This window comes from Lethenteron reissneri, chromosome 3, assembly GCF_015708825.2.
Source record: "Lethenteron reissneri isolate LAM-NWPU_2019-01 chromosome 3, ASM1570882v1, whole genome shotgun sequence".
Lineage (NCBI taxonomy): Eukaryota > Metazoa > Chordata > Hyperoartia > Petromyzontiformes > Petromyzontidae > Lethenteron > Lethenteron reissneri.
This window is the reverse complement of record NC_083781.1, coordinates 11,127,799-11,152,639: the sequence shown is the minus strand read 5'-3', so window position 1 is coordinate 11,152,639 and position 24,841 is coordinate 11,127,799. Positions and strand designations below refer to the sequence as shown.

General features: G+C 49.9%; 1 protein-coding gene across 1 annotated transcript; it reads left to right on the top strand.

Moving 5' to 3' along the window:
- Positions 1-1,616: 1,616 nt before the first annotated feature.
- On the top strand, positions 1,617-24,028 carry LOC133346442 (heparan sulfate glucosamine 3-O-sulfotransferase 6-like). The gene is given in 3 exon segments (XM_061558017.1): positions 1,617-2,855; positions 17,466-17,742; positions 17,744-24,028. Coding segments are annotated over 3 exon segments (1,131 nt in total). The 5' UTR covers positions 1,617-2,451; the 3' UTR covers positions 18,194-24,028.
- Positions 24,029-24,841: the final 813 nt, after the last annotated feature.

The following is a 24,841-nucleotide window of genomic DNA, read 5'->3' as shown; positions in this document are numbered from 1 at the left end:
GGAATCCAACTCGGGTCGCCAGGTTCGCAGCGCAGCGCGCCTAACCGCTGCACTACCGCTCCCCACATATTCACACAAAGACAAAGATCCCCCGCATAGCCTCAACGTACTTTTTGGGGCAAGTGCTGTTCGCGAGAACTTACACATAAATACAACGCACACGCAAATACGTACACACACATATATATATATACAGTAGATGACATCAATAATAAATTGTAACATTGTTAAGTTGAAGCAATTTGTCAGTCCACTGCTGGATAAAGATCGTCCCTCCACGCAGTGTAGGTCGTGGGGGTCGTTTGGCCAAACTTCCCCTCGCTGGTCGGTTCCGGTTGGTCAGGACCGCGTAAGGACCACGGACGAGTAACATCGCCGGGGAATCGAACTCAGCCTGGCGGGTTCGTCACGCGGTGCGCTAACCACTGCGCCACCGCTCCCACCCCACGTGGACACTTAGACACGCAGAGAGAGAGAGCGGAGAGAGAGACGCTCGGCACGGGTGGGTCGGGTTCGTCGCGCGGTGCGCTAACCACTGCGCCACCGCTCCCACACACGATAAACCCAAACGCATGCTTACACGGGGGGCGGGGGGGGGGGGCAATTTCTTTTACACCACTTCTGGTATTCGGCCTACTCTTCCACGCCGTCCGCGTGTGTCTTGGCGGAGGTGGGACGACTGACTCTACACATTCACAGTTTTTCTCTGCCGAGCGGACATCATCAGGCATGGCCGAGATTGGGGGGGGGGGGGTTGGATTTAGGGAAACTTTTTTATTGCCCTAATTTCAGGTGACGCGCCTGGAGATCGAATCGTCTATCAAGCGAGCCGAGCCGACCTCGATCTACCTGCTCAGAACCACCACAGTGGGTACGATGTGTTTGATACGCGTGTCTGTCGATATGAGTGGTGTATGTGCGTTGTTGTGTGTGTGTGTGTGTCTATGTGTGGGGAGCGGTGGTGTAGCGGTTAGCGCACTGCGCTACGAACCCGGCGAACCGAGTTCGATTCCCGCCCACGTCCAACACCGGTGACGATTATTTGACCCGGTCCTAGGCCTCCCCTAGGTCGACTCAGCCTCGAATGAGTACCTGGTGCGGTGTGTATAAAACATCAGCGCTGGGGAGACAAAGGCGGCCGGGCGTGGTGCTGACCACCCATCCCTTCGTGTGCCGTTCCGGCCTTCATAGGTTGCTACTCGCTAACAGCACTCGCCCCAGCAGTTTGTTAAAGGCTACACGGGGGTGTGCGTGAGTTGTTGTTCTTTGAAAGCGACTCTATGGCCAGCCAAAACAAATAACAAAGATCCCCCGTATAGCCTTCGCAGACTGTTGGGGCAAGTGCTGTTAGCGAGCAGCACCTATGAAGGCCGGCACTGTGGCACACGAGGGGGTGGGTGGCCAGCACCACGCCCGACCGCCTTTGACGAGCGTCACCGCCCCGACCCGCCTTTGTCTTTCCTCCGCGTAATCCCGCCTACCCCGCCAGCCCTCCCCGTTCACCACCACCACCTCCTCCTCCACCCCCTCCACCCAGCCCGCTCCGCCCCACCACCATGACGCGCACTTCGCTCTTATAAGGGCGAGGAGGAGGAGGCGGCTGGGGGTGTCTCTCCGTCTGAATTCGGACACGTTCGCTCAGCCACGGCACTCGGCTGTGGGCTGGGGGCAAGGCAAGCGACGTCTCTTCCCTCTCACGGCGCGACACTAGCGGAGTCCGTCTCGCTCATGTGCCAGTGTCTGTGTGTCTGTGTGTCTGTCTGTCTGTGTGTGTCTGTGTGTGTTGTGGGGGGGTAGTTCATAGGTGGAGCGCTACGATCCCGGCAATCCCTGAGTTCGATTACCGACTTACGGACAACACCAGCGGTGGTGGCGGTGACGATTATCTGGACCGGTCCTGGGCCTCCCCTAGGTCGACTCAGCCTCAAATGAGTACCTGGTGCGGTGTGTAAACATCGCCATTGGGGGGGGAGACAAAGGCGGTCGGGCATTGGTTGTTGGCCAACCCGCCCCCTCGTGTGTTGCCGTTCCTGGCCTTGAGTAGGTGCTACTCGCTAACAGCACTTGCCCCAACAGTCTGTGAAGGCTACACGGGGGATCTTTGTCATCGTCTCCTTCCCCCGATGGAGTGACTCGATTTGAAGGACTGAGTGTCTTTTTTTTATTCCGACAATGGAGTGTCAATGATAATCCAGGAGGATTTACCTTTTTATATTTTATCGACAGGACGATTCCTCGCTCAATTCGGCGTGATCGTCATCTTTTACATTTTAACAAACAATCAAAAAACCACGTGACAATCTCCTAAAGTATTATTTACAAGTAGTAGTCGTTCTTCGATAGTGCGGATAACAAGAAGATCTGATCGATACAGAAGACCTGGGAACCCATCGTTCGTCTCATCCACCGCCGTCTCTTCCACGACCCTTCGGAGTTTCACCTATAACGACCATGACGCCCATCGTCACCGGCGGAGTACTCTTACTCCTCGCTTTATCGACCCCGTCTCAATGCGCTCCGGACAGGAGGAGCCCTCCCTTGCCGGGACCCCGCGATTTCAGCGGCCACGCGAACGCCGTCCGCTCCCAAGCAGCAGCAGTCGCGGCGGCGGAGGCGACATTGTGGATCCGGCACGAGGAGTTGAACCGTGGTGTGGGCAGGGAAGAGGTCGAGGTGGAGGAGGAGGTGGAGGAGGTGCCGAGGAGGAGGCTACCGCAAGCCATCATCATCGGCGTGAAGAAGGGTGGAACCCGCGCTCTACTCGAGGCACTGCGGCTCCATCCGGACGTGAGGGCGGCAGGAGCTGAGCCGCACTTCTTCGACAGGAATTACCAGCGAGGCCTCGAGTGGTACAGGTGAGAGAGCCCGTGTCGTGGAGAGACAAAGGCGGCCGGGACTTGCGTTGCTGCTTCTGGCCACACGCGGGCAAGCCGCTCGTGCGCCGTGAGCCGGTACTCGATAACATCACGTGCCACCCCCCCCACTGATGCTCGTCTCTTATAGGGGATGTTTACAATGCCTGTCTGCAGATGATGAAACTTCCTTTCGGTACACCTGTCCGCGCGCATTGAAGAAAACAAATGACGTCTCTCGCTCTCTCTGTGTGTTAAACACGCCATCAGCCCACAGGGGCCTTCGAGGAATGCAGAACTTTAGCAGCGTTCGGTTTTCTCAGTGGCAGCCCACACGCAACACTTGGGTCCGAGTTGTGTGCACTCCCAGAAGGCCAACACGGGGCGGCTGATGGGATGTATAGAGAAACACTTTAAAATATCGATATTCTTTAGATTTAAAGCTTTCGTGACTGCAGGGATCCATCTTCTTGGTTCTTTCGGTAAAGTAACGTAGAATGGAAATAATAAAATAATAAAAATAAAACATTATAGAATAATTTTCACGACGTTTCGGTCACAACGCAAGCAGCCGTCCTCAGGTGAAGAACAGGTCTGTCAGACGCTGTCTCCCCGACAGACCTGTTCTTCACCTGAGGACGGCTGCTTGCGTTGTGGCCGAAACGTCGTGAGAATTGTATTTTATTATGTTTTATTTTTATTATTTTATTATTTCCATTCTACGTGACTTTACCGAAAGAACCAAGAATATAGATATTCTTGCTTTTTGCTTGGATAGATAGACTTGTGAAGGAGGAGGGGGATGATTGTCAGGCTTGTTTCCTTCAATTTCCTTGCGTATGACGACGTGGTGTAACGAGCTCGATGTCACCGATGTCGAGGTTTTACTGCTGCTGCTGCTGCTGTTGGTCACGACGAGAGGGCTTCAGCAGAGAGACAGAGGGAGAGAGATCGTGTCGTGTCGCCGCTCTTCCTCCTCCTGCGTTGAAGGAGGGCAGACCGCAGTGGGTTGACTCTGCGGTGCATGAGTCTCTCTGTGAGTCTCTGTGAGTCTGTATCTCTGTGTGTCTCTGTGTTTACTATATGGGCCATAGTGTGGCTAGCATGGCCACAAATTCACTACTGCGGCTTGTCTTTAAAGTGTCGCTCTGGGTCTCTATGGGTCTCTAATGCATCTCTATGTGTCTCTGTGCTTACTCGATGGGCCATAGTGTGAGTAGCATGGCCACAAAATCACTGCTGCGGCTTGTCTTTAAAGTGTCTCTCTGGGTCTCTATGGGTCTCTAATGCATCTCTATGTGTCTCTGTGTGTACTCGATGGGCCATAGTGTGAGTAGCATGGCCACAAATTCACTACTGCGGCATGTCTTTAAAGTGTCTCTCTGGGTCTCTATGGGTCTCTAATGTATCTCTATGTGTCTCTGTGTGTACTCGATGGGCCATAGTGTGGGTGGCATGGCCACTAATTCACTACTGTGGTTTGTCTTTAAAGCGTCTCTCTGGGTCTCTATGGGTCTCTAATGCATCTCTATGTATCTCTGTGCTTACTCGATGGGCCATAGTGTGGGTAGCATGGCCACAAATTCACTACTGTGGCTTGTGTTTAATGTGTCTATCTGGGTCTCTATGGGTCTCTATGGGTCTCTGTATCTGTATGTGCCTCTATGGGTTGACTATATTGCCCCCAGTTTGACAGTGTCATTAACGAATGTGTTGAGTGTTTGTTATGAGTATATAGATCGCTGCGTATATAAGGGAGTGTGTGTGAATGATGTATGTGTATATGAGCGTGTGTATATATGTGTGAATAATGTGTATGAGTGTGTGTGTGAACGATGTGTATGAGTGTGTGTGTGTAGTGATCGCTAACAGCTCTTGCCCCAACAGTCTGTTAAGGCTATACGGGGGATCTTTGTCTTTTGTGAATGATGTGTATATGAGTAAGTATGTGTGTAAATGATGTGAGTATGAGTGAGTCAGTGTGTGTAAATGATGTGTGAGTGAGTGAGTGTGTGTCAATGATGTGTGTATGAGTGAGTGTGTGTGTAAATGATGTGAGTATGAGTGAGTGAGTGTGTGTCAATGATGTGTGTATGAGTGAGTGTGTGTGTAAATGATGTATGAGTGAGTGTGTGTGTCAATGATGTGTGTATGAGTGAGTGTGTGTGTCAGTGATGTGAGTGAGTGAGTGTGTGTCAATGATGTGTGTATGAGTGAGTGTGTGTCAATGATGTGTGTATGAGTGTGTGTGTGTACGTGTATATTGGTGAGTATATGTGTGAACGGTATGGATGTGTTTAGTTTAATCGAGTGGGGAACGGTGTTCTGGTAAATATTTTGGTTATGTCACATCCAATCTCGCCTTATATTTGTCCCATGGTTTAATATTATAGGATTGTTATTATATACTGTATAAGCGTTCCCTTGACAAGACTCTAGTGGTAGTGCCTTACGCCAAAAATCCCTACTCCTAGCGTTGCGGAGAATATCGAGTGACAAAGTGAATCTCGGTGTGAGTCTGAGTTTATATGTATCTACCTATATGTGTGTATACGTGTGTGTATATATATACCCTGGGCCTCCCCTAGGTCGACTCAGCCTCAAATGAGTACCTTGTGCGGTGTGTAGTAAACATCGCCACTGGGGAGACAAAGGCAGCCGGGCGTGGTGTTGGCCACCCACCCCCTCGTGTGCCGTGCCGGCCTTCATAGGTGCTCGCTAACAGCACTTACCCCAACAGTCTGTTAAAGGCTATACGGGGTATATTTGCATGGTTGCTGTTGTTGTTGTTGGGGCAAGTGCTGTTAGCGAGCACCTATGAACAGCACTTGCCCCATCAGTCTGTACGGCTAGAGGGAGATATTTGTGTGGGTTACTATGTGTTTGAAACTATGTGTTTGAAACGCGAGTGTGTGTCTATATGAGTGGCGTACGTACGCTGTTTTATCCAGTATGTGTACGCGTCGTATGTGTGTGTGTATGTCTATGTGTGTGTGTCTATGTGTGTGTGTATGTCTATGTGTGTGTGTATGTCTATGTGTGTGTGTATGTCTATGTGTGTGTATGTCTATGTGTGTGTGTATGTCTATGTCTGTGTATGTCTATGTGTGTGTATGTCTATGTGTGTGTGTATGTCTATGTCTGTGTATGTCTACGTGTGTTTATGCTGGGGAGCGGTAGTGTAGCGGTTAGCGCGCTGCGCTACGAACCCGGCGACCCGAGTTAGATTCCCGCTCACGGTTATCTGAACTGGTCCTGGGCCTCCCCTAGGTCGACTCGGCCTCAAATGAGTAACTTGGTGCGGTGTGTAGTAAACATCGCCACGGGGGGGGGGAGACAAAGGCGGCCGGGCGTGGTGCCGGCTACTCACCCACCCCCTCGTGTGCCGTGCCGGCCTTCATAGTTGCTCGCGAACGGCACTTGCCCCAACAGTCTGTTGAGGCTATGCGGGTGATCTTTGTGTGTGGGAAGCCACGGCTATGCATCAGTGACGAATACGTGAACCGGTTGCTCGGCCCTCCACCTAGGTAGACTCGGCCTGAAATGGGCCATCTCGGTTTGTGCGTGGCCGTCCTGGCCTATTCTTCTGGCCTTAATAGGCGCTCGCGAACAGCACTTGGCCCCCAACCGTCGGTAAGAGGGATCTTTTGTCTTTGTATGTATCGTGTGTGTATCGTGTGTGTATTGTGTGTATATATGTACGTTTGCATAAGCGTGTTCATGTGTGTGTATAGGTGCAGCTATGTCCATGTGTAAGTGTGTACTGTGTTTACGTGCGTGTGTGTGTGTGTGTCTTCACAGGCCATGCGACTCGCTAACAGCACTTAACCCCAAAATTATGTTCGGCCTATATGGGGAATCTTTATCTTTGTATGTATATCGGAAGAAGGGTCATCGACCGAAACTTCGCATGCTACGTGATTTTTCTCTCTCTCTCTCTTTGAAGGCGACACGGTTTTGCCATTAACACGGGATGTGTGAGTTGAAGTTTTTATTTTATTTTACTTTTTAATGTTTTTACCTACGTGACTTTACCGAAAAAACCTAAGAATATGAGTTGAAGTTGTTGCTGTTCTAGATTTGAAGCTTTCGTGACTGCAAGGATTCATACTCTTAGGCTTTTTCGGTAAAGTCACGTAGGTAAAAAATTAACATAAAATTAATAAAAGTAATAATAGAAATAAAATAATAAATCACGACGTTTCGGAGGCAACACAAGCTTCCGTCTTCAGGTAGAACCATCACAGCACAATTGCTGTATCAAGTTGGTGGTGTGTTGTTGTTGTTGGTGGTGGTGTTCGTGCACCCAACTGCCGACGCATCCGCACGACAAACTGTGTTCGCTTCATTCTTAAAAGAACATTAACGCGACGATTCCACTTGTGCCGTGAGATGCAACGATGCGTTGGTTCAGCTCCGCGCGTGTCGCCACGAGTGTTTGAGAGATGCGAGTGCGATTTAAGATTAGGTCGCGAAATAAATAGAAATTTAAAAATAAATCAACTATCGTTGCTCCACGTACAGCAAAGCCAACATAACACGTGAATAAGTCAATTTCGAATGACAATTTGATATAATAAATACATAAATTTCACACATCCCATCAGCGAAACGGCCTCGTTGAGGAGCGCCTTAAAAAATAATATCAACACAAAGCGGTCATAGCCTCAGAGAACGGCAACCAAAAATCAATGAGACATTTTTTTATTCGAAATTCAAAAAACAAAAAACCGCTCAATATTTCAAGAGCCGCAATGCAACGTGGACGACTGCTGTCACGAAGCAGTTCCTTCCAGAGCCGCAGGTTTTTGCCGACCCCCTCCCCTCCTCCCGGTCACATATAGCCACTGCTCCCAACGAGTCGAGAATTCCTTGGTTCCCTGGGGTCTCACGGCTGCCGTCACGACGGAAGGGGCTTGCACGAGGGCCCCGGTTTAATGATCCACAGCAGATACCCCGAGGTTGAACGGTCCCACCACGGTATTTGATCGACTCGAGCCGAGGCCGTGAACTTTGTCTGCATTGCCCCCCGAGATATCTGGACCTGCGTCCGCTCGCTCACCGCTTCACGGCCAGCGTGAAACAAACATCGCCCCAAGTGCAGCCACGTGGGTCACTCACGGTGACACGCAGTGACACACAGTGACACACGGTGACACACACACACGGTGACGCACACAGATACACAGTGACACACACAGTGACACACAGTGAGACACGGTGACACGCGGTGACACACGGTGACACGCGGTGACACGCAGAGACACACGGTGACACACACACACGGTGACGCACACAGATACACAGTGACACACACAGTGACACACAGTGACACACGGTGACACGCGGTGACACACGGTGACACGCAGTGACACACGGTGACACACAGTGACACACAGAGACACACACACACACACAGTGACGCAGCCTGACAAAGTGCGTGACACACAGTGACACACAGAGACACGCAGTGACACACAGACACAGTGATACACACTGTAACCCACACACACATAGTGACACACAGTGACACACGGTGACACGCAGTGACACAGAGTGACACAGAGTGACACACAGAGACACACACACACACAGTGACACAGCCTGACAAAGTGCGTGACACACAGTAACACACAGAGACACACGGTGACACACAGTGACACAGCCTGACAAAGTGCGTGACACACAGTGACACACAGAGACACACAGTGACACACAGAGACACACACACAGTGACACAGCCTGACAAACTACGTGACACAAAGTGACACACAGCCTGACAGGCAGTGACACACAGTGACACACAGAGACACACAGTGACACACAGTGACACACACACACAGTGACACAGCCTGACAAAGTGCGTGACACACAGTGACACACAGAGACACACAGTGACACACGGTGACACACACACACACAGTGACACAGCCTGACAAAGTGCGTGACACAAAGTGGCACATGCATGTACGTATGTCGAACTTCTTTCGCACCGTGCGTAGCCAACCGTGCTTATCGGAGGTGCGGGAGAAGGACAACAAACTAAACACAACAAGCCAAAGTGATGATGATGATGATCATCATGATGGTACTGTCGTATGTGTGGTGGTGGCAGCCTATAGTGATGTTGGTGGTGGTGGTGATGGTCATGATGATCGTAATCGAGGCACCCGGGCGTGATTCTGCCCCCCCCCCCCCCCGTGCCGTGCCGGGCTTCACAGGTGATGCTGCTGATCGCTAACAGCACCTGCCCTAATAGCCTGAGAAGTGGGATATTTGTCTTTGATGATGATGGTGGTGGTGGTGCGGGCGATAGAGACAGTGGTGGTGGTTAGAGTTAGTGGTGGTGGTGATGGTTAGAGTTAGTGGTGGTGATGGTAAAAGTTAGTGGTGGTGGTGGTGGTTAGAGTTAGTGGTGGTAGTGGTGGTGGTGTACGGGGCAAACTTTGGCTCTGCGGGCAAGGACAAGACACTAAACACACAAAAAGCAGGTCTCAAGAAATAGTGACGGCCTCGGTGACACACACAGTGGTACAGCCTGACCCACAGTGACACCCTGTGACACACACAGTGGTACAGCCTGACCCACAGTGACACCCTGTGACACACACAGTGGTACAGCCTGACTCACAGTGACACCCTGTGACACACACAGTGGTACAGCCTGACTCACAGTGACAGCCTGCGTGACATACACAGTGGTACAACCTGACTCACAGTGATAGTCCGCGTGACACACACAGTGGTACAGCCTGACTCACAGTGACAGCCTGCGTGACACACACAGTGGTACAGCCTGACTCACAGTGACAGTCTGCGTGACACACACAGTGGTACAGCCTGACTCACAGTGACAGCCTGCGTGACACACACAGTGGTACAGCCTGACTCACAGTGATAGCCTGCGTGACACACACAGCGCTCCCGACTGACGGACGCTGACATTTGAATCCTCGTCCATGATGGGGGTGGGGAGGGCACTGCGTGAAATACTTTTGAAAGTTACTTTCACGAGCGCTCCAGTGACGCTACTGGCTGCATTGACTTATGATTGTAAGTCAGGTGGCCTGTACTCCTATCGTGTTAGTTTGTTGTTTTGTTTTGTCGTTGTGACTTGCCTACCCCTTGCCCCATACGGGACGTGTGTGAGAAAAAAACAAAAAAATGAACCCGTAAAAACAAAGTTTTTCACTATAAATCCTTTATATGCGTGGCATCGGTTTTATTTTATTATTCATTTCTGTTTTTCTTGAGTAAGAGTTTCATTTTTATCACATTGGTATTTTAAATTAAATATTAATTTTATTTTTTCCTAAAAAGTGGAAAATTTTGGAATTTTTTTCACGAAAATAAATTGTCATGCACAACGAGTCTGTGTGCAAAATGTCAGCTCGATTGGATCACGGGAAGTGGGTTAAAAAACGACCGAAAGATTTGCACGGTCGTAAGCGTGCAAGCAAGCAAGTGAACTTAATATAAAGAATTTAAAAAACTTCATAGCTCATCGGATTCCTCCCGCAGTCCAAAGAAATAATGATGAAATGTTGCAAGCATCGCTGAAGAAAGTCACGTGAAAGCAAGGCCGTAAATATAATATATTGGGGGGGGAGGGGGGAACACCCCCCCCCCCATCCAATATTCAAATATGCTTAAATTGCCCCCCCCCCCCAACATATTGCTATAAAATATATTTATGTTAAAATTATTGTGGTTATGGTTGTACTTTATTAATCCCTAATCTCTGCCATTACATACAATGAAACAAGAAAAGGTAAAAAAAAAAGAAAAAACAGAGAAATGTAATACAAGATAGTATTAGAATTTATTGTAAACAATTAATAAAAAGTCCATCCCATGTGTTAGTGGATTTTTTGTTATATTTTAGGCAGGAAATTCGTTTTCAATTTTAGATTTTTTTCTGGGGGGGGGGGGGACCCCACACCCCCTAGAAGATTTGGTCCCCCCAATGTTGACTCCATGGCTACGGCCTTGCTTGAAAGTTACAGCAACAACAATAACAGCACACATTAGAAAATGCTTTTCCCTATCTGGCAATAATACAGGAGGAGGCGTTATAAAGATGTTCTGGACACCAAATAGACACCGACTGTTTGCCAGGCATCGAGTCTGCATTTAGCACGCATCATGCTTGTGGTTAAAAAAAAACACGCCAACAAATATTCTTTGGTAATTATAATAACGATGTGCATTGTCCTTGAAACTATTTAGGGCTGCACCCAAGAGAGAGAGAGAAACTACAGCCTCCCCGTACCAGGCGAGGTAGTTAACATCTTCAAGCAACCATGATGATTATGAGAGAGAGAGAGAGACACGCAAACTCTAAATATACAGCAGCAGGCGTCAGGCTCGGGATGGAACCCACGACCTCCTGTATACCAGGCAAGGTAATGAATATATCCTAGCCACCGTGATGATGATGATGGGAGAGAGACACGCAAACTCCAAATATACAGCAGCAGGCGTCAGGGTCGGGATGAGATGTTAACTACCTCGCCTGGTATACAGGAGGTTCGTGGGTTCGATCCCGACCCTGATGCCTGCTGCTGTATATTTGCGGTTTGCCTGTCTCTCTCTCTCTCTTTCTCCATAATCGCATGGAATTTTTCTCCGGGACCTCCGGTTTTTCCCTCCGCATTTAAAAGCGTAGTGGGTTTCTAGTATTTGGCTGCTACAAATGTCCACGTGACGATAAGTCACTTCGACCGAGCTACCATTGCGTGTGAGGGCCAGGGTCGCTTCTGAAACAATTAACCCGTAAAAACTAAGTTTTTCACTATAAATCCTTTATATGCGTGGCAGCGAACTTAATATAAAGGATTTAAAAATATATTCGCCTGTGGAGGACGCGGGGATCGATCCCGCGACCTTTGGCATGGGAAGCGAGGGCGCTACCAACTGCGCTACTCCGCCACGGCCTGTAGAGGGGTTACGCTCTGGGCTCTTACACTCTGACGTTCAGCCAAAGCCATGAATGCGTTCTATTTGAATATATGTAAAATAATTTTTTTTGCTTAAAAAGTGTAAAATTTTGGGAATTTTTTTTCACGAACATTAATTGTCTGGCACAACGAGTCTGTGTGCAAAATGTCAGCTCGATTGGATCACGGGAAGTGGGTTAAAAAACGACCGAAAGATTTTCACGGTCGTAAGCAAGCGCGCAAGTAAGTGAACTTAATATAAAGGATTTAAAAAGAGCAACTGCATAGCTCGGTGGGGCCTTACCTGGTAAAATAAAACAAAATAGTTGAATAGTTTAGTTTAGATGTCGCACGCGCTCGTCCGTGCAGAAGGGGCCCACCGAGCCAGAGAACTGCGGCCAAAATCCACGACAACCGCTGCCCTTTGACATCCACCCCATCGACCTTAAACAATGCCCTCTGTGCTCCCATGCAACCATTGTCCCGCTCGCCTACCGAAGGCAAAGATATCCCGTGTGACCGCCTCAGCAGGCTGCTGAGGGTAAAGTGCCGTTAGCGAGCACCTATGAAGGCCAGAAATGGGCGTCATGCCCGGCCGCCTTTGTCGTTCTCCCTTCTGTGTGTCTCTCTCTCCACCGCGGATGATTATACACACACCACACCAGATAATAAGTTAAGGGTATGCTCATCACTGTTGTTGGATGTGAGCGAGAGTCGTACTTGGTTCGCTGAGTTCGTAGTGGGGTGCGCTAACAACTGCGCCACTGCCACACTACACACGCACAGACAGAAAAAAGACGAAGATCCCCCGTGTAGCCTTAACAGACTGTTGGGGCAAGTGCTGTTAGCGAGCACCTATGAAGGCCGGAACGGTCCACGAGGGGGTGGGTGGCCAGCACCACGCCCTATCGCCTTTGTCTCCCCAGTGGCGATGTTTACACACCGCACCAGGTACTCATTTGAGACTGAGTCGACCTAGGGGAGGCCCAGGACCGGTTTAGATAATCGTCACTGGGTGTTGGCCGTGAGCGGGAATCGAACCCGGGTCGCCAGGTTCGTAGCGCAGCGCGCTAACCGCTACACCACCGCTCCCCACAGAAACACACACAGAAACACACACACACAAAGACACACACATAAATACACACAAAGACACACAAACACAGACCAGTGGGGTTCACCACTGATTGCTCTGGGCACCAACAAGGTCAGCTGACTTGCTTGGGCACCACAAGCTCCTAATCGCGAGGTCACCAGTTCAGTTCCTGTCCAGGGTCAACTCAGCCCTACCATCATCATCATTATCATCATCAATCGTCTATCCGTGGTCGCTAAAATTAGCACCATCTGGTTGGACTGGGGAGCGGGGTAGTTATTTCCATGAGACATGCACTGCTAGTTTGGTGTGTTACTCCGTTGGGGCTACACAACAGCAATAATCATCCCCCCCACACCTCGCCCTTACTGGCAGGCTCATGTGTCTTGGCAAGCCAGGTTCTGAGTCGCCTTGTGCCCACGGGAACCGCCTGAACCTAGCCTGGCACAAGTCAATCCTATGGCACATGGGACTCTGTCCCGTAACCGCCTGGACCTAGCCTGGTACAAGTCAACTCCATAGCACATGGGTTGTGTCCCGTGACCACCTGAACCTAGCCTGCCACAAGTCAATCCCATGGCACATGGGTCTCTGTCCCGTGACCGCCTGAACCTAGCCTGGCACAAGTCAATCCCATGGCACATGGGTCTCTGTCCCGTGACCGCCTAAACCTAGCCTGGCACAAGTCAACTCCATGGCACATGGGTCTGTGTCCCGTGACCACCTGAACCTAGCCTGGCACAAGTCAACTCCATAGCACATGGGTTGTGTCCCGTGACCACCTGAACCTAGCCTGGCACAATTTAACTCCATGGCACATGGGTCTCTGTCCCCTGACCACCTGAACCTAGCCTGGCACAAGTCAATTCCATGGCACATGGGTCTCTGTCCCCTGACCACCTGAACCTAGCCTGGTACAAGTCAACTCCATGGCACATGGGTCTCTGTCCCCTGACCACCTGAACCTAGCCTGGCACAAGTCAACTCCATGGCACATGGGTCTCTGTCCCGTGACCGCCTGAACCTAGCCTGGCACAAGTCAACTCCATGGCACATGGGTCTCTGTCCCGTGACCGCCTGGACCTAGCCTGGCACAAGTCAATCCCATGGCACATGGGTCTCTGTCCCGTGACCACCTGGACCTAGCCTGGCACAAGTCAATCCCATGGCACATGGGTCTCTGTCCCGTGACCGCCTGGACCTAGCCTGGCACAAGTCAATCCCATGGCACATGGGTCTCTGTCCCGTGACCACCTGAACCTAGCCTGGCACAAGTCAATCCCATGGCACATGGGTCTCTGTCCCCTGACCACCTGGACCTAGCCTGGTACAAGTCAATCCCATGGCACATGGGTTTCTGTCCCCTGACCACCTGAACCTAGTCTGGTACAAGTCAATCCCATGGCACATGGGTCTCTGTCCCCTGACCGCCTGAACCTAGCCTGGTACAAGTCAATCCCATGGCACATGGGTCTCTGTCCCGTGACCTCCTGAACCTAGCCTGGCACAAGTCAATCCCATGGCACATGGGTTGTGTCCCGTGACCACCTGGACCTAGCCTGGCACAAGTCAATCCCATGGCACATGGGACTCTGTCCCGTGACCGCCTGAACCTAGCCTGGTACAAGTCAACTCCATGGCACATGGGTCCCCGTCCCGTGACCGCCTGAACCTAGCCTGGCACAAGTTAATCCCATGGCACATGGGTCCCCGTCCCGTGACTGCCTGAACCTAGCCTGGTACAAATCAATCCCATGGCACATGGGTTTCTGTCCCGTGACCGCCTGAACCTAGCCTGATACAAGTCAATCCCATGGCACATGGGACTCTGTCCCGTGACCGCCTGAACCTAGCCTGGTACAAGTCAACTCCATGGCACATGGGTTTCTGTCCCGTGACCGCCTGAACCTAGCCTGGTACAAGTCAATCCCATGGCACATGGGACTCTGTCCCTTGACCGCCTGAACCTAGCCTGGTACAAGTCAACTCCATAGCACATGGGTTGTGTCCCGTGACCACCTGAACCTAGCCTGGCACAAGCGCTGTGGTTGTTGTTGTGACTCTTTGCTAGCGTGTGTGTGTGTGCGCGTGCAATGCTGGGGATCACAGCACCTACGTCATCTGCAATGTAACACGCGAGCTTTCGCGACCAATATTATAATCCACGATCATATTCTCAGATTAACATAATTTATTGTGATTTATATGACTACATTAACCCTCCCCCCCCCCCTCCCGATCTTCGCAGTGACGGCATCACCTTTGCTCGATGTAATACCGTAACAACTCATTGCCACGTTTCAGGTTGAGTCACAAACCGTACCTCTCCATAACAAAGGCTCACCCTCTTAAGCCTCACCTTACCATATTAATAAATAGTGTGCTGTATTTGCCCCCCCCCCCCTTCTCCAACCATTATATAAACGGAGTGGTAGCTCCTGCAATCTCTCATTTACTTGATACAGCTGTCGTGGCTGTGACGGTTCCACCTGAAGACGGAAGCTTGTGTTGCCTCCGAAACGTCGTGATTTTTATTTTATTTTACTTTTTAATGTTTTTTTACCTACGTGACTTTACCGAAAAAACCTAAGAATATGCCACGTTTTGTTCACGTGACAAAACTGACGAATGGGCTGTGTCGGGTGGTGGTGGGTGAACGACACATTGATATTGACGCAATCTAACGGCACAAAAAAACAACCTCTCTTTATAATTAATCATCCGGATCGCTCCTTCCTTAGAATATTCGGAAGCCACTGCAGCCGGACACTTTAAAATCACCCAGATTGAAAAACTAATTTCTTGACAACTGCTTCCAAGTCAGTTTAACACCTGGCAGGCTTTCGCGACCAATATTATTCCTAAAGATCGCGTAAGTATAAATGTTGATTTGATGCTTTCGTGACTGCAGGAATCCACCCCCCTCTCCCCCCCTTGTTTCTCCCCTCTTCTTACCTATACAACCTCTTGCCACGGCAGCTCTCTCTCCCGCTTCAGCAAACTTTTTCTTGCGGTGGTTTTAGCACCTGATGAAGAAGATTGCTTGTGTTGCAATCGATTTATTGTATTTCTAACTACGTGACTTTACCGAAAGAACCAAAGAGTAAGTATAAATGTGTCGTAACCCTCCACCACCCGACACAGCCAGTAAGGTTTGTCACGTGAACAGCGCGCCAATTAGCAAACTACTTCAGCCCACCGGTGTGTTGGAGAGTAAATCCACAACGTTGACAATTTGAGCAGTGCGACGTTTCGCTGGTAATTACATCCAACGTCATCCGGCGATTTGGCAGAATAGTGAAGCCTGCTTCTCGGTCTTCAATAGATCAAGACGACCTCATCACTGAACCCATCGGGTGTTCTACCCCGCCCGGCTACGTGGCTGTACAAGATGCGTTCGTGGGTGAGATGCAACTCGGAGGCCCCATTGCCTGCCTCGGGCTGGGAGAGGTTGTGGCTCCCCCATGTGGTGGCTGCGTTGAGTCAATTCCACAACATCTTGGTTTCGATTTAAAGCTTTCGTGAGTGCAGAGATTCATCTTCTTGGTTCTTTCGGTAAAGTCACGTAGAAGGGAAGTAATAAAATAATAAAAATAAATATAATAAAATTTCGATTTAAAGCTTTCGTGACTGCAGGGATTCATCTTTTTGGTTCTTTCGGTAAAGTCACGTAGAATGGAAATAATAAAATAATAAAATAAAACGTAATGAAATAATTGTCAAATTCTACGTGACTTTACCGCAAGAACCAAGACGATCTTCTTGGTTCTTTCGGTAAAGTCACGTAGAAGGGAAGTAAAAAAATAATAATAATAATAATAAAACATAATCAAATAATTCTCACGACGTTTCAGCTACAACGCAAGCAGCCGTCATTCTTCACCTGAGGACGGCTGCTTGCGTTGTAGCCGAAACGTCGTGAGAATTATTTGATTATGTTTTATTATTATTTTTTTTACTTCCCTTCTACGTGACTTTACTGAAATAACCAAGAAGATGACTCTCTGCAGTCACGAAAGCTTTAAATCGAAACTCCACAACAGTTTAACACGCGAACAGTATCATCCGTAATAGAGGTTTTTTTTGGGGGGGATAATGTTGGAAGCAGCCGGATAATCGCGCGACAGCGAATAATCGATGATCAACTGTATTTCTCCGCACGCCCGGCACACCACGTCCATGATACCTCTCGCCATGGCTGCGGCTGCCAGTCACGTGCCACCTCAATTCAGAATCTGTATTGATACTGGAAGAGGAATCCGATGAGCTTCAAAGGTTCTTTTACCACAGATGTCCAGTTGTTGGGGGCACGGGGTCGTAACGTTACAACGGACAAACGGTACAAAAACACAACAGCAGTGTAAAGTATAGGAAAGGTAAACAGAAAAAAAATCACTTTAAAAAATAAGCAAATAAAACTATCAATTTTTTTTTATTCCACCAGTTAAAACCCACTGAGCTATTAGCTTCTTTTTCACAAGCGACTTGGCCACAAATGAAGCGGCTGATCACGTGGAAATGTTTACCGCGTGAACTCAAGTTGTTGACGTTGTTGTTGTTGTTGTTTGCTTCCGGCAGGAGCCTCATGCCGCCCACGCTTGAGGGCCAGCTGACGATGGAGAAAACCCCGAGCTACTTCGTGACGGAGGCGGCTCCGGCTCGCATCAGCGCGCTGGCGCGGGACGAACGCGACAGCTTCCGCGGAGACCACAACGGCAGCGGCGGCGGCGGCGGAGGTGGCGACGTAGGAGGTGGAGACATGCGCCTGGTGGTGGTGGTGCGCGACCCCGTGACCCGCGCCATCTCCGACTACGCTCAGACTCTCTCCAAGCAGCAGCAGCAGCAGCCGCCCACCTGCCGCCACCGCCGGCAACGCCACGCGCGTCCCGTCCTTCGAGGCGCTGGCCTTCCGCGCTAACGGCTCGGTGGACCCGAGCTGGAGCGCCGTGCGCATCGGCCTGTACGCGCAGCACCTGGCGCGCTGGCTGCTCCACTTCCCGCTGGGGCGCATGCTCTTCGTGAGCGGCGAGCGGCTGGTGACGGCGCCGGCCGGCGAGCTGGCGCGCGTCCAGCGCTTCCTGGGGCTGCGCCCCGTCATCGGGGAGCAACACTTTGCGTTCGACGCCGCCAAGGGCTTCCCGTGCCTCCAGAGGAGCGGCGGGAAGAGGCCGCACTGCCTGGGCAAGACCAAGGGCAGGCCGCATCCTCGCATAGAGGCCGAGGCCATCCGGAGGCTGCGGGACTTTTACAGGCCCCACAATCAAGAGTTCTACCGGATGGTGGGGCACGACTTTGGCTGGGATTGATGTGGTGAAGACAGTGGTGGAGAAGGTGGTGGCGGTGGTGGGGTAGGAGGTTGATGCGTTGGCAGAGGTGGTGGTGGTGGTGGTGGCGTTCATGATAGGACGGGAACTGGGGGTTACCATCTCTGAGCTAACGAAAAATATTAATCCGGGGCATTTCATGGCGGGGGGGGGGGGGGGGAGGAAAGAATAAGAAGAGGAGGAAGATGAAGACGAAGAATATTCAGACTGGAGCGTCGCCACGCAGCTGACAACAAGCCGGGACTTGCATTAACGGCTCGCAGATTATCCCTGGACCGCTCAACAAGAGGACGGTTCAGGGGACCAAAATAACCGGGACAGGTGGCAACCCCTGCCGTGACACGGTGGTGCTGCTGCTGGTGCTAGTGCCAGCGCAAAGTGTTTAGGCAGTACAGCAAGTGGGTTGCCGACGCCATCTGTCCCCGGGTTTGTCGTGAGCGCCGTGTCTGGCTTTGAGACTCGACGAAGCCTATTGCTGGGTAAATTAATAATTGTTGTTAACGTTATTAGTTGTGTGTGTGTGTGCGTTTTTTTATATCACTCGTATAATTATTATTATTACCGTGCATTATTTAAGTATCTTAAAAAAACCCAGTCCGACGAGAGTTAATATCGGAAACTCTGAACGCGTAGGGACGACGCGTATCTCTCGTGTGTATATATACACACACACACACACGATTTATATATTACCGCTGGTGCCTGATTTTACTCAATTGTCTTCACACACGTGCACTCGGATAAACACACGTGTGTGCGTGTTTAGTTTACATCGAGCAAAGAAATAAATGCAACCCTTGCCAGCCTTTGAAGGACTAAACAACCCGACATCCCACGGAATTTCTCAGCTCTGCCTTTTATTTTTAGAGGGCAGCTCTCGGATGTTGGCTTGTAATGTGGGGATCGAGGGTTACTCCCTCTCCCCCCCTCCGCACGCGTGCATTTTCTCCGGTGGGATTTTTCTCCCCGTTTTCTCTCGCGTGGTGTAAAACCACCCACTGATGGAGTTGGGACAAACGTGCCAATGTAGGACTCCAGAGCTCGGGCAACTTGTTGACGTGGAGTTCTGGCTGCCTTTCCCGAATTGTCTGTGGGTTTCCCCGTGCGCGCTCTGAATCGTTCCGTCTGTGTGTGTGTCTGTCTCTCTCTTTCTCGTGAACGAAAACTGTGCGTGTTACAAATACTAAATTATTATTTAGATTGTCATCTTTGAATAGCTCACGGAGATGGCCGTTACGTTTTATTTTTAGGAAGCCGTCTGTAAATGCACACCGCCGCCGCCGCAACTTTGCTCGTGGCACCTCCAATTGACATCGGACGTTGAGCCAACGTCGGGCCAACGTTGGCTCAACGTTTTGCTCGACGTTGGCCCGACATTGACTCAACGTTGGCCCAACGTTCTGCTCGACGTTGGCCCGACATTGACTCAACGTTGACTCAACGTTGACTCAACGTTGGCTCAACGTTGACTCGACATTGACTCAACGTTGGCTCAACGTTGACTCAACGTTGACTCAACGTTGGCTCGACATTGACTCGACGTTGACTCAACGTTGGCTCAACGTTGGCTCAACGTTGGCATGTAGTTGGAACCATTGGCACGACGTTGGCCCTGACGTTGGCCCTGACGTTGGCCCTGACGTTGGCCCTGACGTTGGCCCTGACGTTGGCCCTGACGTTGGCCCCACCTTTACCGGGCAGCGGCGTCCTTGATGCGCTGCAGGCATCGCCGTTTTTTTTTTTTTGCTGCGAAGGCCCGGACGATTATCAGACGATCTGCATTAGCCCCCTGCGGCGAGAGACGTTAAAGACATGAGGATCCAATCAGCGGGAAATAAGCTCAAGGGTGGCCTACGCGTTTACATTCTTTGTACGAGGCTCACTGATTGAGGTACGGGGTGAGGGAGCGACTTGGGAAAGTGGGGGGGGGGGGGGGGGGCAGTGGGTGAAGGATGGATGAGGTTAAGGAAAATAGAGCAATGCCAATTATTTTTTGTGGTCGCCTGCGATTACACACGGAGGATGATGAGGAGGAGGAAGCGTCCGTCACACTCCAGGCTGCGCGCCGCACGTACATGTCTGTATTATGTTGAACTTCTTTAGGCGACGGTGATAATCGGAGGCGCGGGGGGAAGGACAACAATTTCAACACAACAAAGCAGTTCTAAAGAATTGAGTTTTCAATGTAGCTTTACAAGTGCATAGCTCCTAGTGCCTTCCTAATATCGGAATGAAGAGCGTTCCAGACGGCCTCAAAAGCGCCGCATCTGAAAGCGCCGTGCGATGTGGGTGCCACCGTCTTTGTTCGATGGCTGAGCCAAAAAGCCGCCGCCGCTACTGCGAGGTTGACCGGAGATCACGTGACGACGGCTTTACGCTCCTTGACCAGATGAGCGAGGTAATTGTGGTTCATTTGTGGCGAGCACTTTTTGCGTGTAAGGAAAACACGCGCGTGTGTAATGGAGGTTTTTCGGTTAGTTCGCGTGAATATATAATTTGGCATAATAAAGTTTTTTGGGTTAGATCGCGTTATTTATCAATGTGTCGTAACCCTCCACTGCCCGACACGGCCAAAAAGTAAAAAATGTGTCACGTTTACGAAGGACAAATAAAGCCTCCGTGTTAATATAATTTGGCGTTAAACGCGCCCCCACCCGAAACGGCCGATTAGTAAGGTTAGTCAGGTCAACAGAACGTGCCAATTCGTTGCTAGTACAGCGCACCGGTGTGTTGGAGAGTAAACCCACAGCATTTACAATTTTATTTACGTGACAAACCTTACCAAGTGGCTGTGTCGGGTGGTGGCGGGTTGAACGACGAACATTTACGCGATCTAAGCCCAAAAGTAACCATTTCAGGTGGGAATAAATTAGCCGCATATACAGCGCGAAACCGCACAAATTAAGTGAACGTCATCTTTTCCTTGGTTTGTTCTTGTCGTTGCGTCACAGACATTGGTGTCCCGCTAGGCCAGGTTTAGACCGCTGCACCACCGCTCCCCACACACGCTGACACACACATGGATGACGAAGCCACCCACCCTACCCACCACTCCGCACCAGGTCGTGCGTGACGTGGGTGTAAATTGTGGGTAGCTCACACCTCTTCGAAGACGTCTGGCCAGTGTGGAAGAGTAGGCCAAATACGCCTGCAGATGTGCTCTCGAGAGCTCTTTCCTCTCTCTCTGTCTCTTCCCCCCCCTCTAGTGGAGGCCCGTTGCACCAGCAGTGCCGTGAGCGGGCTATTGCAGGGCTGCGCCCTTGTTTGCCTTTCGGTTTAAAAGCACAACTTGATTTTGTGGGCAAGTACTTGCCACCACAGATCATCGGCGTTAGAGCCTGATAAGTTTAAAATGTACATGATGAAAAATATAAACGACTATATAACGAGGATATCCTACCCCCCCCCCAAAAAAAACAACTAAAAGCCTCCCCCACCTTTGACACGTGTCTGCAAAATGATCCGTCGGCGAGTTGCCGCTACTCTACGATTCAATCATTTTGACACAAAATACGAAGCGTCGTGCGTTCCTGATCATCAACGTTCGTTAGAACCTCCCAAGCAAAATACGAGCTGAGTGACAAAGTCGTGGGGCACATTGTTTTTTGACAGTATCACAATGCTGGCCAGTATCACAATACTGGTAAAAATGTACCCCGTGATGTAGCTGCTCACCCCGAGCTATGAATGCCCTGGTAGTGGCATTGCCCTTGTTCTGTTCGCCTTGTGGCGTCGTTCTTTGCTCTGACACTGGTGAGGCCGGGCCCTAAAGAAGGCTGTCTCTGGTGTAGACCAATCAGTTTCAAAGACAATGCCCATTTATTGTCAAGAGCGTGCTTGTGTGCATGTTCGCTACAAGCACGCGTGGTTTTTGCCGACTTGAATCCTTGCGAAATGTATCTGTGTGGTGTTGAACATCTGAACACCTCATGTTTTAATGCCAGAAAGGGAAAAAAAAACTTATTTTTCAGTGCGCAAAGGCGACGCTTCAACGATGCAAATTTAACGAAGGAGAGCGTTGCCCATTGTAAATTAGTGCCTCTTGCACGAGATCTATATTTTTCCGGAGCGATCGATTACACGGTCACGCGCCGTCTTATCCGACAGCTGTCGGAGCGCGTTACGAACGCTATTGCGTCGTAAGGTCACGGACGTTGGACCGTGCGTGCGTAGGGGAGGGAGGGCTCGTGCCGAGCAAACTGCACTTGCAGAACTTTGTTATGCGATTTTGCCAAACGCAGCAAACAGCACAATGGAGATATTATTTTAAAGGCTACAAATAACCAAAAGTTATCGAGACAAAAATTATACCGCATCGCGGCAAACCCCCGATGAGCATGAGCAACCGGTTTCTATTTAAGATCGGCGAAGATATTTGGAGGTGCATTCTTTTTTTTTTACCAAAGAAATATTTTTGACGCAATGTACATAACTCAGGTAACGAGAAAAAAGCTTAAATTAAGCGCGCAAATGTGTTATTTTACTCTCGTTTGTTTCATCCGTCTGTTTTCTTTCTTTCTTGCTTTTAAACACAAACACGCCAAGGTATTCTGCTTCAAGATGCCACATTTAAATTAATATAGCCTCATAAATGACACACACACACGCACACGCGCGAGTCCATGCAAAGGCCGCCCAGAGTAAAGGGGAAATGAAGCCCAAAATTCCCCCGATGCCCTCCATCTGTGTGACCTCGCACAAGAACGGTGACCCCACAAACCAGTGGTGATCGTAAAGTAAAAAAACGTCGCTCAACAAACCTTCAGTGACTTTCCAGCTCATCGACAACGCGAGGCATTGGTGCTCAACTCCCAGTTTTTGTCCAGCCCTGCAGGTCCACTTGGTGGAAATTCCACATTGCCATGGCGGGGGGTGGGGGGGTGGCGAGTCTATCCGGAGGACAACACTCCGCTGTCAACTTCACCACAAATAAGTAAACCCGTAAAAACAAAGTTTTTCACTCTAAATCCTTTATATGCGTGGCGGCTTGAGTCCTCTCGTCCTCTAGCTTGAGATGGCTGCCACCTATGGGTCAGATGATTGTCTGCAGTATTAAACAATTGGTAATTAAATATAATATTTTTGTCCTATAAAGTGTAAAATTTTGGAAAAAATTTTTCACGAACATTAATTGTCTCGCACAACGAGTCTGTGTGGAAAATGTCAACTCGATTGGATCATGGGAAGTGGGTTAAAAAACGACCGAAAGATTTACACGGTCGTAAGCGCGCAAGCAAGCACGCAAGCAAGCAAGCGAACTTAATATAAAGGATTTAAAAAGTGGTATCTATTTTATCGACCCCCTCCCACTGCAGGGATGATCGGCCGAGACCACCGTCCATCCGTCCCTGGCCAGGATTTGAACTCACGACCTCGCCGAGCCACGGCGAATTCTGATCAATAAATGGCATCGAATTTCGTCTGAAGTAATCGGGATGCGAGGTATAAGGGTAGTGTCCGGAGGGAATAGTGGGGGGCCCTTCCAACATGGCCATTGTGCCCCCCTGGGTGGTCTAAGGGAAACTCTGGGCGGCCCTGGTTCATGCATGGCACGAGTTCACCGTTCGTGTGTTCGTTCCGATTGAGCGTGAACGTGGGTGCCATAGGAGGCGGCAATGCTTTACGTTATTATCTGCGGTATAAACTCGACACGCGCGACACGCATGCACGCGTTCGACGGCGTTCACAAATGTAAAACTGCCGCGGTGATGTTTTTGTTAGTTGCGAAACGGCTCTCGGATTCATCACCACCACGCATATACACACTTAAGTTATTTAAACATGCAGGAATATTGAATAAAGTATTTATATCTTTTGGACGCATGTGTATTGGTACTCCCTTATTATTTTTTTACACAAAGCCCGCCGAAAAACTGTGTGCCACACACTGCCAGCAAGATCCCGTATCGGTATCGATCAACGTCCTTTACTCAATCTTCAGGTTAAGAGGCGCTGCACATAGTCAAGATCATCAAGGAATTTGGTAGTTACCTCCTGGAGGGATGTTGGAATTTCTTTCGCATCGTACATGGCCAACCGTGGCTAATTGGAGATGCCAGTGGTGTCAATTCCTGTCGAAGGCGAGCGAGCCTATCCGTGAGAACCCACTTGTGTCGTTGACTTGCTCACAGAGTGGTGCTTATTGTATCGATACCGGAGGGATGACAGCCTGAGTCAATACCCCCCTCCCCTCCCGCGCAGAATCACTTACAAAAGGGCAGAGGCTGAGATCCCCCCCCCTTCCCCTGCGGTGGAGAGACGAGATTAAAGCAGACATCTGAATTGCAAGTTCCAGTGTGCCAACCATGACATCATCACAACAGAGACAGTAAATCGAGCTGTGACGGTCCCACCTGATGATGGAGACTTGTGTTGCCTCCAAAACGCCGTGATTTATTATTTTATTTCTATTTTTTCAATTATATTTCTCTTTGGTTCTTTCGGTAAAGTCACGTATAAAGATAAAATAATATTATTTTATCTTTAAGATATATTATTTCTTATTAATTTTTTTACCTACGTGACTTTACCGAAAAACCTAAGAGTATCATCACAACAGCATAGACCAAACTTTTTATTTAACCAGGAAAGGCACAGAGTAATATCGATCTTCCTCAAGTGACCTGGCTC